This window comes from Ruditapes philippinarum, unplaced genomic scaffold (assembly GCF_026571515.1).
Source record: "Ruditapes philippinarum isolate M1 unplaced genomic scaffold, ASM2657151v2 ctg2131_1_1_1_1, whole genome shotgun sequence".
Classification (NCBI taxonomy): Eukaryota; Metazoa; Mollusca; class Bivalvia; order Venerida; family Veneridae; genus Ruditapes; species Ruditapes philippinarum.
In genome coordinates this window covers 137,754-153,496 of record NW_026864907.1, presented here as the reverse complement: position 1 = coordinate 153,496, position 15,743 = coordinate 137,754, and the positions used below count along the sequence as shown (strand labels likewise).

At 33.0% G+C, this 15,743-nt stretch overlaps 1 protein-coding gene across 1 annotated transcript; it reads left to right on the top strand.

Annotated features, from left to right (window-relative positions):
* The first annotated feature begins 10,489 nt into the window (after nucleotides 1-10,489).
* Nucleotides 10,490-14,682, top strand: LOC132727230 (uncharacterized). The gene is made up of 2 exons (XM_060712648.1): nucleotides 10,490-11,826; nucleotides 12,639-14,682. Exons 1-2 carry the CDS (start codon nucleotides 10,727-10,729, stop codon nucleotides 14,680-14,682), a joined length of 3,144 nt encoding a protein of 1,047 aa, XP_060568631.1. The 5' UTR covers nucleotides 10,490-10,726.
* The last annotated feature ends 1,061 nt before the right edge of the window (nucleotides 14,683-15,743 follow it).

Genomic DNA, 15,743 nt, shown 5'->3' with positions numbered 1-15,743 from the left:
ATAATTGATGGTCTCGTGTTGAAAAAAAGTGAAAACAACCAATATATTAGATATCTTTTAGTGTAAATAATTTTTAGCCAAAGGGTAAAATACTGTTTTTTTACAGTGGAAAATGTAATATGTAAAAATGCAATTTAATGATAAAAAAACCCAATATATATTATTACTTTATTCTTACAAAACTAGCAATTCTTATTGTATCATTTATTTACAACATTAAGATGTTTTGATATACATCCTCGAAATGTAACGTTATGAAGAGACAGTATAACAAATACTTATTGTTGTAAATGAATGTACATCACAATATTGGCATGGCTTAATTCTTTGGAAATTGACATGTTCAGTTGTATTATTCACATAAAATATACTCTATTGGTATATATGTACATAACTCTTGACATAAAATATACCTATTGGTATATACCTATTGGTATATAGCTATATAATGATATAATATTGGTGTTGGTATATTACTGCATTGTCTTGATATATACCTATCGGTATACATGTAGTATATGGTTATATCATAAATGGCGGCGTGGCCGAGTAGCTAACGCAACAGATTAGTTATCTAAGAATTGCTGACTGCGTTGTCAACCCCCATCATGGGCAAGCCGGTGTTTCCTTGAGCTAGAAACTGTACATTCATTGCTAAGTACTGGTTGTTTACACGAACGGATTCGAAAGTTATAGGTTCCACCAAAAAAATCGAATCATCATATTACGTACCTAATGATGTGGTATATAAATATATCACTGTTTATACTTAAAATCTCTTGAAAAGATATTTTTGGACTCTTGATAATATTTAAAGTGAGTTTCATGAGTTGATATTTTGTTCCCATATACGAAGTCAAAGTTACCTCTAGTATAGATAATGGGGTTAATTATTTCAGTACCTCAATTTTGTTTGATGTTAATTTGGAATAAATAACTGGTCAGTATTAATATTGTTTATTTAATGAATGTAATTATTTTAATTCTTGGTGCTGCCTAAATTTAAAACTCTTAGATTCATAGTAATATTGATAACAAAAATGATATAGAGTAGCTTACATTTCAACAAGTTGTTGCATTGATATTTTATATTTGAGTTTTTATGTTCGATTTTGTTCCTTTTCTTTGTCATTGCTTGCTGTTCATTATATTTTGCTTATAATTACTTACTCTACAGCATACAGCTGTACAAATATGTATGGGTTTTATTGTTTTTGTTTGACTTAAAAATACTTACTGCACAGCGTACAACTGTACATGCCACATCTTCTTTCGCTGTGTTTGGCTTATTATTTCTTGCTACTGTAAACTGTACGTGTCCAACCTTAATTATTTGTTTATAATTGTGCACTGCACAGCTTACAGCTGTACATGACCAGCCATAAAACACTATGTTTTGCATATAATTATTACTAACTGTACAGGAAAGGTACAGCCTACATTTACAATAATTACTGCACAGCAGAGATACAGTTTTCATTCACTATGTTTGGCTTATAAACACTTACTGCACAGTATTTATTTATTAACTACTGTACAGGAAAGGTACATCCTTTATTTACAATGTTTGGTTTATATTTACTGCACAGCAGAGGCACAGTTTTCATTCACTATGTTTTGCTTATAATTCATTACTGTACAGGAAAGATACAGCCTTTATTTACTATGTTTGGTATATATTTACTGCACAGAGGAGGAACAGCTTTCATTCACTATATTTGGCTTATAATTAATTACTGTACAACATTCAGCTAAACATATCTATCATTTATTATCTTTGTTTGACTTATATAGTTATTAACTGTATAGCTTGCAACTGTACATGCCTGGTCTTCCTTCACTTTATTTAGCTTACAATTAACTTATTGTAATGGAAGAAGTACATCATCCACTTATTATGTTGGCTTATAATTACCTATTGTACAGTAGAGGCACAATCTTCTTTAATTATGTTTGGTTTATAATTACTTATTTCATAAAAACTTAAGACTTTGAAGTATCATATTATATTTTTTTATCTAGTAATCAGGTTTTGGAAATTTTAAGTTTGCATTTTTAAAAAGAGATTTCTTACATTTAATGCAGGTATTATTTTATATAAATATTAACTTATGCATCTGAATTCATGTTTTTATAATATGGATCATTCCTACCCACTCCGTTTTAATCACAAAATAGTATATGAAGTGACTATTGAATTGTGTGTCAAATATGTATCATTGTTTGCTATCTGGTTTTGGTGTGTTGAACAAACCTTTGTTTTTGGTTCTTTGTTAGGTTTTATGTCTTCTTTTATAAAGAATATGAGGAGTTTGATGGAAAAATGTACATTGTACTTGATAAATAAGGCATGTTATATTTCATAAACCACATAAATTATTCTATTGTAAGTGGGACTCCACTGCGGTTTTTGTTTAAGTTGACTTAAGATGGATGTTTCAATTTTTGTAGCTCTTGACCAGTAACTTGTGTGTAAAATTTCAGATCGTGGGCCAGAATAATAATCTCCATCGCTTTGCATTCAAATTTGACAGAAAAAATAGTACGAATATACGATTTTAAATTCATTTCTATTATCTTTTGCGTTTCTTATTGTTTTAAGTGCCCCAGCTGATCTATGTAAGGAATTTCTTTAGGCTTTTGGACCTGAGTGGAGTTCCTTTAACGAAGCTGGTTTCCCTTTAGAAAAGTTGAAAATAACCTGTTTGTAATGTGATTGATGATAATAATGTAACAGAAAAAAAATGCTATAACATTACGTAAGAACAATTTGGTAACTTTTTTCCAATATCAGAAAATATAAACAGGTGAAATGTAACATGACTTTTTATGAGTTTACATGACTTGAAATGTCGCTATAATATGTTTAATGAATATTTATAACTGGTAATAATTTACGGAAGAAAAAAACAGCATTAAATTGAAGTATATAATTGCTAAAGTATTGAGAAGATGAATTATTTTATTATCTTATCTTATCAGTGAATTTGAGATTTGGTTGATAATAAAAAATACAAACAAATAACTGTCGTTTTGTTTGTTTGTTTTTGCCTTGTCCATGGAGAGTATTCATCAAATTCATGTTATCACGAGATTCCTGATTGTGAATTCATGAAGATGGAATCGTGTGCTCATGAAGTTGTTAACGTAAATTTTGTATTTGAAATAAAAAATCTTGAGTTAAAATGTTATTCAGTTAAATTGATACGGAATTTCATAACTCTCGGTCTGACACATTTTAAACAAATGTCCAAGCTTCATTATTAAGTTTTACATTTTTGAACTTTTATAAAGATAAGGTATAAAATAATTAACTCTCTAAGCTTTTAATGTTTTGTATTATCTATGTTTATACTGCAACACTGCATAAAAATTGAGCTCCTAAATCATTTGCACTCCCTTAATTCGTTCAAAACACTAAATACTTTGATCCCTAAAATTGTTTCTCTTTTGACCAAGTGTCAAGTTCAATAGTTATCTGTTTATTTGCATTCGCTTTGACAATTGAGATAACGAGTTAATCTGCAAATGAATATTCCTCAATACTTAAAGACTTTTATGTTATTATAATTTGCAGCCTCAGCACTTCCACTGCTGATGTAAAAATGCTGATTTTTAGTATTCAAACACATTGCCGTCGGGTACCTCATTCCATCTCCTGGTCCCAGTATTACCAAAGCTTCACTCAGGTCTGAATTCATCTTGTATACGACGTGCTGCTTCTGGCTACAAACGTATACTGATCCAGATGGAGAGATAAAAATATCGTGCGGATATTCTAACTCACCATTATACAATGCTAAAATTCTACCATTCATATCAAGGGATAATATTTTGTTAGTTTTCCAGTCAGACATGTAGATCACAGTCTCATCAGGACTCACAGCTATATAACTAGGAGTAACATCTTTGAACACATCACCATCAGGATTGATCGTTTTAATTATTGTCCCAGTTGGTCGGAGTATCTGAAACTTTGTAGGATGCCACAATAACAAATATAAATGATTGTTCAACATCTTCACATCTACACATGCACCGGTTGTTTTGATTGTACGGTCTATTGTCATACTGTCATGTACTGAAATAATTTGTATCTCATTATCAATTCCTCCAACAACAGCAATCTCATCATTACATATCGCTGTTACACCACATAAACCAGATGGTAATGTTAGAACAGCTTTGATTATGTTCCTATTGATATCAACCAGTTTCAAGCATTGATTTTCTGCATCACAAAGGACAAGGACAGTGTCAGAAACTAACGTTATTCTCGCAATGTAACAGCCCTTCTTGTCAGTATCTGACTTAACATTGATATCTCGGACGTAAGTAAATTTTGCTCCAATATTTACGTCACTGGTCTTTCCTTTAGTGATATTCATTTGAGCAAAGGAAGAAGTGACAACTTGTTCGGTTTCCTCAAGTCGCTCATCCTTTACTAGCACGTGATCCCTTGACATTTTATTTCTAGGATGGCTCTTGTAACAATCGTTGCACAGAAAATCACAACAGTTTTCACAATATCCAACAACTAATTTTTCGTCTCCAGCTAATTTACATGGATTGCAGAGTTTTGATTTTTTTCTCGGCATGTTATCTTTTTCAAGTAACGTGTGGTGTTTCGATGCCTTGTTCCTGGAATGACTCCGAAAGCAGGTGTGACAAAGATATTCCTTGCAATGTGTACAAAATCCTTCTGCCTCAAAACAATCTCCAAAATGTTTACAAGGATCGCAGGTATATTCGTAGAATTCCTCTGAACTCTTGTAAACTGAAGCAACTCCTGATCTCTTGATTCCCTGTGTGTCTTCCTCAGAGCTTACACATACCGATGCACCTGAGATATTTATTCCTTTCTCAGGCGGTAAAGATTTTACACTTTTGTCTTTTGATTGTCTTCTTCCACTGACTTGTTCGGCCATCTTTGTTTTTCAAAAATATTAAACTTTTATCAAAAGTTCATTTGCTTTTGTGTCAAAATCACAGTTTACATACACTGAAAATTTTATTCTCTTTTCAGATATTAAACTATGTCCACCAATTAATTACTTTATGTTATCAACCATTAGTATAATAAACCTTTGTTATTACACAAACATTATTTGTATAAATTAAAATCACGCTAGTCTTTTCAAACTTTAAATATTTTGGGTTTGTGCCATTAACTGTATTGATTTTTAGATTTTTTGATACCAAATGTCATTTTACGATATCAATGACCTAAATGAAAATGTAGTTTACGATTGGCAGGTATGTATGGGTAGAACATGTCAACGTTTATATTATTCGGTCATACCATTTCGGTGTGATGAATTGTGCAAATAATTTAATGATGAACTGTTACATTTTTATTTGCAATAAAAAAACTAATTGAGCGTTAATCTGAGTTGCGCAGTTGTTAGACCATTCACATAAGATGAATATTTCTAGTTCGATCTGCAATTGCGCAAACATTTTGAGTATAATTTTAATTTCCCGAATGTTTAATATAATTTTATTCTTTCTGTGTTATAAACCTATTTGTTTTTGCAAAGCTTAAATTTAAACTTAAAAAGAATTGACAAAATTAAATGTTCATGTTAATGAAAATTGTAATATTCATTAAAGAGAATTAAAAAGTATGTCTTGTTTATTCTCTTTGAAACTCAACTCAGAATCTTATTAACGTCAAATACTGAAAGCTTACATTTTAAAAATATTTGTAAAATACAACCTTAGGATCATTAATGAAGAGTTTTATATATAATTGTTGGATGTTTGAAGAGAAGATTGGAATGTAATATTTTTGATAAGAATTCAAGACAACATGACCAAGAACTAAGATGACATGTCGTCAAAAGCTCTTTGAAAGTTAAAACAAAATGACCCATATATATTTATCACCTTGACAAATACTAATTAAGTGCGTTTGAAGCCTGGTTATGCTATATAGAATTCGCACTCGCTTATATTGTTAAGAATCGTTTTAGATCTAATATATATATTGTTCCATGTATTATAATTTTTTTTATTTTTTGAAAACAAAATGCTATTGACCGAGTCCATTTTGCCGCAACAAGGTTCATATTTAAGAAATAATATTGCTTTAAACAGTGTCACACAAGAAAGAAAATTTCTGAAGTAGCAATAATATTGATAAACACCAAGTTACCATACTGACCTTCAACTTCACCTCTAATTCTGAGTTACTTAAAAATCTGTGCAAACGATTTGAGTAAAGCAATGTATATTTTAAAGACCCCACTCTTTCAAAAAAGGTATGAAGATTTTCTTATCTGAACATGGTTTGTACTTATAACCTACTTTTTAATATATAAATGTAAAACAACTTTTACCCTATTGGTGATGTGTTCTTTTGGTCAATAAAGAACTCATTGAGTTTGAGCCTAGGTGCCCTTTTGTACCAAAAATAATGTGCAGAGGGGCACCAGAGGTATTCCTCTACCATTAAAGCTGGAAGAAGACCATGTCAGTAGCTGGATGAAATATATTCGTCCAATGTGCAACTCTTAACATTTTTCAAGGGGGTTTTCACTCACAAGTCTACTGAGTTATTGTCATTATGTGCCCTGCCGAAGGCATTTTGTTACGATTCTGTGATGTTTTTTTTTTTGCAGAATTATGACACTATGTATTTTTAAACCTGGTATTATGACAATTCTTTGAAACTTGTGTATTCTATATCTGCTTAAGTCAAATAACAGGCAGCAATTCATTTTAGTACAAATGCATTCCAGTATTTGTATCAACGGATTTGAAGAAGATGAGTTCATGTTTTCGGCACGTTGCATACTTAATGATCAACATTATTTTTTTGTCCAATCACATTGTCGCATTTTTCAAATTTCTGCTAAGTCTAATGTTAATTGTAGGTAAAACAATGGATTAATGAAATGTGTACATCCTTTTAAAATAAATGGAAAATGTGAGGAAAATACATTAGAGATTATTAATTGATACAAATTCGTTATAAGCTTCAAGTTATTCACTAACATTTAAAATTCCTATTGATTTGCTCATTTGAAAAACAGTTCTTTTTTTTCTGTGTGTCAATTTGGTTAATGTTTACTAACTAAATAAAACTTACTTAATCTGTCGTCTAACCAGTCTAACAAATTTCAGTAATGCATTATTTTTGGGAGGAGTTAGAGGTGTGGTTTGCACTCTGAATTGTAAAATATAAAGGTTAGCAAAACAATGCCAATGTAAAGATAATTAGGCTTTCTAAATGTGAGGATACAATCAATTGATTTATTACATAGATAATACATGTGGGGCAGGCAGAGACAAATGATTACATAGTAACTTTTTTATATCCTTTTAACTCTAAGAAAAATGTCTGTTATAAATTGCTGACTGCTTTAACTTTATATTTTCTAGAAAAGTAACCAAAAAATATTTTCTTTCACTTGATAGGAATTAACTGCATTAACAATCCTTGATATTAAGAATACAATGATTACTTTTTTGGCTGGAAAACTTATTGTAAACTAACCCCTCCACCTGTAAACCAAAATTGACACACAGAAAAAAAAGAACTGTTTTTCAAATGAGCAAATCAATATGAATTTTAAATGTTAGTGAATAACTTGAAGCTTATAACGAATTTGTATCAATTAATAATCTCTAATGTATTTTCCTCACATTTTCCATTTATTTTAAAAGGATGTACACATTTCATTAATCCATTGTTTTACCTACATGTGATTACTGTAGATAAAGGTATAAATTCTGTGACATTTCAGTAAAAATGTGCCAGATTATATGAAAGGGCCATTTATTTAGCTTATCTAAATGTGAAATGTTAGAAACTTGACAAGGTGTAGACAACTTGTAGAGCGAAAGGGTGGAGCTATCGGTGATTTAGAGAAATGCCTTGTTTTTGGTTGAAAAAAATAATGTTGATCATTAAATTGGTTAATGTTTAATAATATGTATTAACAAAAATAATTGGTCGCCTGCCTGCGGCAGGCTTGACCAATTATTTTTGTTAATACATATTATTAAACACTAACCTATACTTAGCCAGCACTTGTTCATATGTTGTGTTATGTTTCAGTTCGTAAGTTACAAAACAGATTCACTTAATGTAGAAAAAAGTGGTTATATAGTTATTGAAATAATTTTGCGCCAATTGTGTGTTCTGTGAAAACAATTATTGATGAAATAGAAATAATTAGAATATCAAGAGTTTTTGTACCAATTACTCCAAACAATGGTAAATTTGAAAATGAATTTAATGCACAGATGAATTCAATTTCATCATACATTTAATATCTAAAGAACCATTCTAAATCTTATAAATTGTGCCTCGAGATGCAGTATAGCATTTGTTGAAACTGAATGTGCCCGGCTTGCTTGAAATAGAAAGAAAATTACATGATAAAAACCAGCAAAAAGGTCTTCACATTGAAACACTGCAGTCAATTTCCAATATTCTTTAATAAAACAAAAGTTATGTAACTTGTAGTTTTGGTTTTATCATTACTGTAATATTGTTAACTTGTTTTTTTCATAAAATTTTGTTTGTTTAATTGGATTTTACGTCACACCGACACAGTATAGATCATATGGAGACTTTCCAGCTTTACTGGAGGAGGAAGACCTCAGCTGCCCTTCCGTGCATTATTTCAGGCACGAACGGGCACCTGAGTATAACCACCGACGTTCCGTAAGCTAGCTGGATAGCTTCCTCACATGAAAGAATCCAAAGTCCCTGTCGGGATTCGAACTCACAGCGATGAGGGGCAAGTGATTTGAAGTCAACGACCTTAACCACTCGGCAACGGACGCCCCAATTTTATGAAATAGCCATTGAATACTGATTTGAATAGACATTTGAACTGTCATTTTAAGAATTGATTGATTTTAAAATGTCCAAAATTGCGTGACACTTGGGATAGGTTACACTTTGACGCTACGTCAAAAACCAAAACATAGCAGCCATGTTTTCATTTATACAAACTGAGGTCATAGATAAAAGTGTGTGTGGGGGGGGGGGGGGCTCAAATACTTTATTTTACCATAATTACATGCCTTATAAATTGTTTTTATTTCACCTCTATTCAAGCCATATTAGTTTTGCCCTGAAAAATCATCACATTTAATGCATTTTGTATTTACCTCATTTTCATATTCTTTATATTTACCACATTTTTATGCCTTTAAATAAACCATACCAGTATTTTTATGACTTGAACAATATTATTACCTTAAATTGTCTTTTAGGAATATACTCATGTTACACAAAATTTTCCTGAATAATTTTGGAAAAACAGTGGTTTCCAATATTGATTGGTATTGTTAAGGAAAAAAAATCTTCTGGATTTAAAAAAATAATAAAATAGAAATCGTGAAAAGAAACAATAAATATTGTTTTTATTGAAAGCACATAGAGAATGAATTTTTAATGAGATTTCAGACCGCTTGCTGTTAATTGTGTAATTTAACAACCACATTACAGTTAAATGTCTTCAATAAAAAAAAAAACGTTTCTAGTTATAATATTAATGTTTTTCATAAAAAATCAACAATCACAACATCAAACAGAAACATGATTTTACAAATAAAACTTCCACTTTAATACACCTTGTATTAATACACATAAATGTTTTCTTGGTCATAATGATTGACAACAAAAGACATAGACAAGATCAACAGCATTTAATAAGAAGTATTGTATTGTTAAGGTATTTAAAAGATGAATAGATCTTATCAATGATTTTTTTTTGAGATTTGGTTGATAATAAACAAAAAATATGAAAACAAACAAATTACTTTTGTTGTTGATTTCTTTGTTCAATTGTTGTTTCTTTGTGGCCTTGTCCTGTACGACAGAGTTCTCTGTTCTGGTTAAAATATTTTACCACATAAACTCAGTGTTCTGTTTTAACTTGAAAAGATTGTCAACATAAGTAGAATCTGGAAAGGACAGATCCCCAAGAACAGGGAATACAAAGACAAATACTTGAACGCCATAGACTTGCTTATTGCACGTGAGCCTGAGAATGTGCCATAGCACGGGCTCAATACGTATACATGTCAAAATTCAAATCTTAAGTCTGGCATAGCCGGTTATTTTCATGAATGCTATCCTCCTCGTTTTTGGTAAAGAGACTTTAACATTTGGATAAAGATAATGGTTTAGTTTTGAAAACTCCGCAGATATATTCATGCAGCAGTGATCCTTCGACTATGATATTGCTCCCAAAACTGAACAAAAACAGTTGGTACAGACTAATAAAAATTGTACAATTGACAAACGAAAATGAGAGTCATCGGAATACTTGACTTCTGAATGCATTTATTTTCATGGGGAGAATAATTGTATAATAACAGACAATAAAATCATTTCAGTCACTGCTACTCTCTTTAGATTTGGGAATTAAATTAAGACGTAAATCGTTGTGCCTAGAGCATTTGAATACAAAGTGAGTTCCATCCTTAACAACATTGTCAGTACAAAGAGTGCATGTACTGGAACAGGTGTTCCAGTGATTTTTGTTGAATTTTGTTCTTTTCGGTATTTTCGGGTACTTTTCGTACATTTGCAACCACGTTAGTTTCCCGTTGTTTCCAACGAGTACATTTTATACAAAATCAATATTCTAGTCCTCATAGCCCCACATTGTCTTTTTACCATATTCAACGGAATAAAGGTTTAAACTTCATGCGTCTTGGTTTTGCCTCGGTAGCATGACAGTAAAAAGACAATACGACTATGTCAACATTTGAAGAAAAAGATGGAGTTCCTCCAGAAGAAGCGATGGATAGAGAAAGGCGCGAAAGAACCCTCACAGAAGCTGGGAAAGAAATATATGAGAATAGAAGAAGTAAACTCACATTTGACTTGGATAAGGCATGGGATAGCGTAGAAAGTTTAATTGTCGACATCCACAACATATGTGATCATGAAAATCCCAACATAGAAAAATGCAGAGATTTAGAAACTGAATTGGCAAATTACTTCCAGAAGTATGAAGCTCAAAATGACTTATATGAGACATTTTTACGCCAGATTCACAGTAATGAATCACTTGAAGAACTGAATGCCACAGAAAAATACCATTCAAGAAGAAAACAGTTGGTGCTTACAGAAACAAAATGTTTACGTGACATACGATTAAACATGCTGGAGAGCAAAGCTGCAAGTAGAGCTGACAAGCTGTCTATAAAGTCACATAATACTATTTTACAGAAAGCCAATCTCGAGTACAAAAAGAAGGAAGCAGATATAATGAAAGAAAAAGCAATCGCTCAAGAAGAATTACAAATTGCAAAGGCAAAATGCGAAAGGAAAGAAGCAGAGTTAAATAGTGCTCTGAACATTTTGAAAGTTGAAAATGAAGCAATGAAAGATTCAGACTCACAAATGATTGACAATGAAAGTATAATAAATAAGGAAAGTTTTACCAGAGATTATATTGAAAAGCTCTCACATCTTAATCCTAGTGTGCCAGCCTTTGAACCACGATCATTAATACAGCCAGCTGACAGTGATATCACCACCAGTTTATCACAATTCTTAATGAAAAAGGATTTACAGCTTTCAAGGTTCACACAGTTTGACGACAAACCTGAAACCTTTGCTTCCTGGAAGTCGAGCTTCAAAAGTGTATGTGGAAACTTATGCCTAGACAATGCAGAAGAGGTTGACTTGCTCATAAAGTATTTAGGCCCACAATCTACAAGATCAGCAAGGGCAATTAAGGCTGCAAATACAAATAATTTGGGAAAAGCTAAGGAAGAAATATGGCATCGATTGGATGAACGGTATGGAAGACCAGAACTTGTCGAAGCAACTCTGAAAAGAAGTGTCATGTGGTCGATATTCGTGTTTTTGAATATCGTTTTTATGTATCATTTTGTCCTTGTATTTGTATATATATCTCTTGTATTTGTATGTTTCTTTACAGTCCGATATACAATCCATTATCCCATATCATTCCTATATCATTCCATTTCATCATCTCATTATAACAACTAATTTCTCATATTTCATTTGACATAATTTGCATGCCGGGCCTCAGTTTTTACAAACTTCCCGGAAAATCCACCTCACGCATGCGCACTTTGGTATAAATATTTCTCTTGGTTTGCGCCAGAAATTGTTTATCTTGTTTATTTATTATCAAGGCGTATGTTTTATGTCCTTACAGGTAATTGTTGTTATTCATTATGTTTCATTATCATGCATATTTCCATTGATCGTTTATGTATTTCGGATCTGTATTAATGCACTTTGGTATAAATATTTCTCTTGGTTTGCGCCAGAAATTGTTTATCTTGTTTATTTATTTATCAAGGCGTATGTTTTATGTCCTTACAGGCATAAACGACCATTCATACATTTGAAAAGGACCATACGACATTGGTGGCCAGTGTGGGGGGTGGATTTTCCGGGAAGTTTGTAAAAACTGAGGCCCGGCATGCAAATTATGTCAAATGAAATATGAGAAATTAGTTGTTATTAAGAGATGATGAAATGGAATGATATAGGAATGATATGGGATAATGGATTGTATATCGGACTGTAAAGAAACATACAAATACAAGAGATATATATACAAATACAAGGACAAAATGATACATAAAAACGATATTCAAAAACACGAATATCGACCACATGACAGAAGGTTAGAAGAATTCCCAAGAATTGACTATAAAGACATGTCAAAACTGTACGACCTTATAGACATTCTTTGTGAAATTGAATATTTGAAAAGTAACCCAACATACTCTTCTTTACTGGCCTACTTTGATTCGTCTTCAGGTGTAAATAGAATTGTTAGGAAACTACCACTTGGTATCCAAGAAAAATGGACATACAGTGCTTCCAGGTATAAACGTGATTACAATGTCATATATCCACCATTTGAATTCTTCATAAACTTCATCAAAGAAATCAGTAGCACCAAAAACGATCCAGCTTTTAGGTATGACTTTGAATCAATGAAAGTGAAAGAACACAAGATGTTTGTAAAGAAACATGAAATAGAGCAAAAACAATCTGATAATACTAGTGATCAAAGGTGCCCTATACACAAAGCAAACCATTCCCTAAACATATGCAAAGCATTCAATAAAATGTCACTAATGGAGAAAAGAAATTTTCTGAAAGAAAAAAGAATTTGTTACAGGTGCTTAGATTCAGTAAGACATGTTGCAAGAGACTGCAAAACAGAAGTGAGGTGCGTAAAATGCGGCAAAGGTCATGCGTCTTCGATGCATATAGAAAGACCAGAGACAGACGACGGCGGGGAGTCCAAGGGAATGCAAGGTTTGAACTCTAAGTGTACCTCTCTGTGTGGAGACAAATTCGTAGGCAGATCTTGCAGTAAAACTGTGCTAGTAGATGTATATCCGCAGGGTCATTTAGAAAACGCTGTACGGGTGTATGCTATCATCGATGATCAGAGTAATGGAACATTGGGAACCATGGAACTGTTCGACAAATTAAATGTACATACTGAAGCAACTCCATATACATTGTCATCATGCTCTGGCCGTGTAACTAGGTATGGCCGTAGGACAAATAATCTGTGTGTAAGGGCAGTGGATGGTTCTATGCTTGTACAATTACCTATAGTCACAGAATGCGACGATATTCCAAATGAACGTTCAGAGATACCTACACGAGAAGTAGCTGAAGCCTATGATCATCTTAAATGTATTGTAAAAGAAATACCTAAAATAGAAAATGTGAACATTCAGTTGTTGATAGGAAGGGATCTTCCAGAGGTACATCATGTGCTTGAACAAATAACCGGTCAGAAAGGCACCCCATTTGCTCAAAGATTGCCACTTGGATGGGTTATTATAGGAGAAGTTTGTTCAGGACGTTTACACTTACCAGATACAGTTTCCGTAAAAAAGACTCATGTACTATCCACTGGACAGTCTACATATATGGAACCTTGTCCTTACACACTGAGTTTGAAAGAAAGTTCCAAGTCATTGAATCATGATTACTGTGGTGGCGAAGATCAACTTTTTGTACGAACGAACAAGGACAATCAACTTGGCCTTTCGATTGAAGATAAGCAATTTCTTCGACTCATGGATGAAGAAATGAAAGTAGATCAAGACGGTTTTTGGACTGCACCTTTACCTTTTAAGTCAAATAGATCAAAGTTGCCTAACAATAAACATCAGGTTTTGCGGCGGGCTCAAATCCTAGATGCCAATCTCAAAAGAAACCCAGTCAAGAGAGAACATTTTGTTAATTTCATGAGTAAGATAATCAACAATGAAGCATGTGAAAGTGCATTACCTTTAGAAAGAGGTAGTGAGTGCTGGTATTTACCCCTCTTCGGAGTGTATCACCCGAAAAAGCCTGAGCAGTTACGGGGAGTATTCGACTCTTCTGCGACATTTCATGGATTTTCTTTAAATAGTGTCTTAATGTCTGGTCCAGACATGACTAACAGTCTACTCGGCGTCCTGCTTAGATTCCGTAAAGATGAAGTGGCCATCTCTGCTGATGTGGAACAAATGTTTTATAGATTCAGGGTTTCTACAAAGCATCGAGATTTTCTGAGATTCTTCTGGTATAGTGAAAATAACCCAGATAAAGACCTCACTGAATACAGAATGTGTGTACACGTTTTTGGCAATAGTGCCTCTCCTGCAGTTGCAACATATGGCTTAAGGAAGGCAGTCCAAAACTGCAGATGAAGATGTGAAACAATTTGTGCAAAGAGAATTTCTATGTTGACGATGCGTTTAACATCAAGACCAACATCTCGCGAAGCTATAGAACTGTTGAAGAAACACAAAACTGCCTTGAAGAAAGGAGGAAATATAAGATTACACAAGGTTGCTTCGAACGACTTACAGGTTTTGGGCGCTTTTCCTCCTGAAGACTTAGCAGGCGAATTGAAATCATTAGATTTTGGGACGGATGTTCTACCAACACAACGCAGTCTCGGTTGGTTTGGGATCTTAAGAAAGACCACTTCGTGTTCAGTGTTCAGTTAGGTGAAAAGCCTGTTACAAGAAGGGTGTTCTCTCCATGATAAACAGTATATATGATCTGCTCGGGTTTATTGCTCCAATAACCATTACAGGGAAAATTCTTCTTCGTGAAGCTATTTCGTCCGGTCTTGATTGGGATGTTCCATTGTCTACAGACCATGTGACTAAATGGCAGGAATGGAGGGAATCTGTTGAAAAAATTGCAGACTATAAGTATTCCACGCATGTTCCACTCAATTTTCATACAGTCTCGCTACCGGTGTCTCTGTCTCAATCTACTCTGATGCTTCAGAAAAAGGCAATAGCTTCTGTATCGTACCTCAACTTGACCGATTTCTAAAGGTTGTGTACATTCTCTGGCTTTCTTTTTGGCAAAGCTAAATTAGCACCAATGAAAGGACACAGTATTCCAGACTCGAATTGTGTGCCGCAGTTCATTCTACAGAAATAGCAGAGATTGTATCAGTACAGTTAGATATTCCGCTGTGTGGAATGATCTTTTATACAGATAGCAAAGTGGTTTTAGGGTACATATACAATAAGACTCGTCGATTCTACACATATGTCAGTAATCGTGTTGAAAGAATACTCAATGTTACAAGAACTGAACAATGGAGATATGTTTCAACAAATAAAAATCCTGCAAATCTGCAACAAGATGTTCATCTGTGTCACTAGATAGCGTTTGGATCAAAGGACCTGTCATAGATCGCAATAAAGGAATTCATGAGAAAACAGAAATTCAAACGAGTTTAGACGAA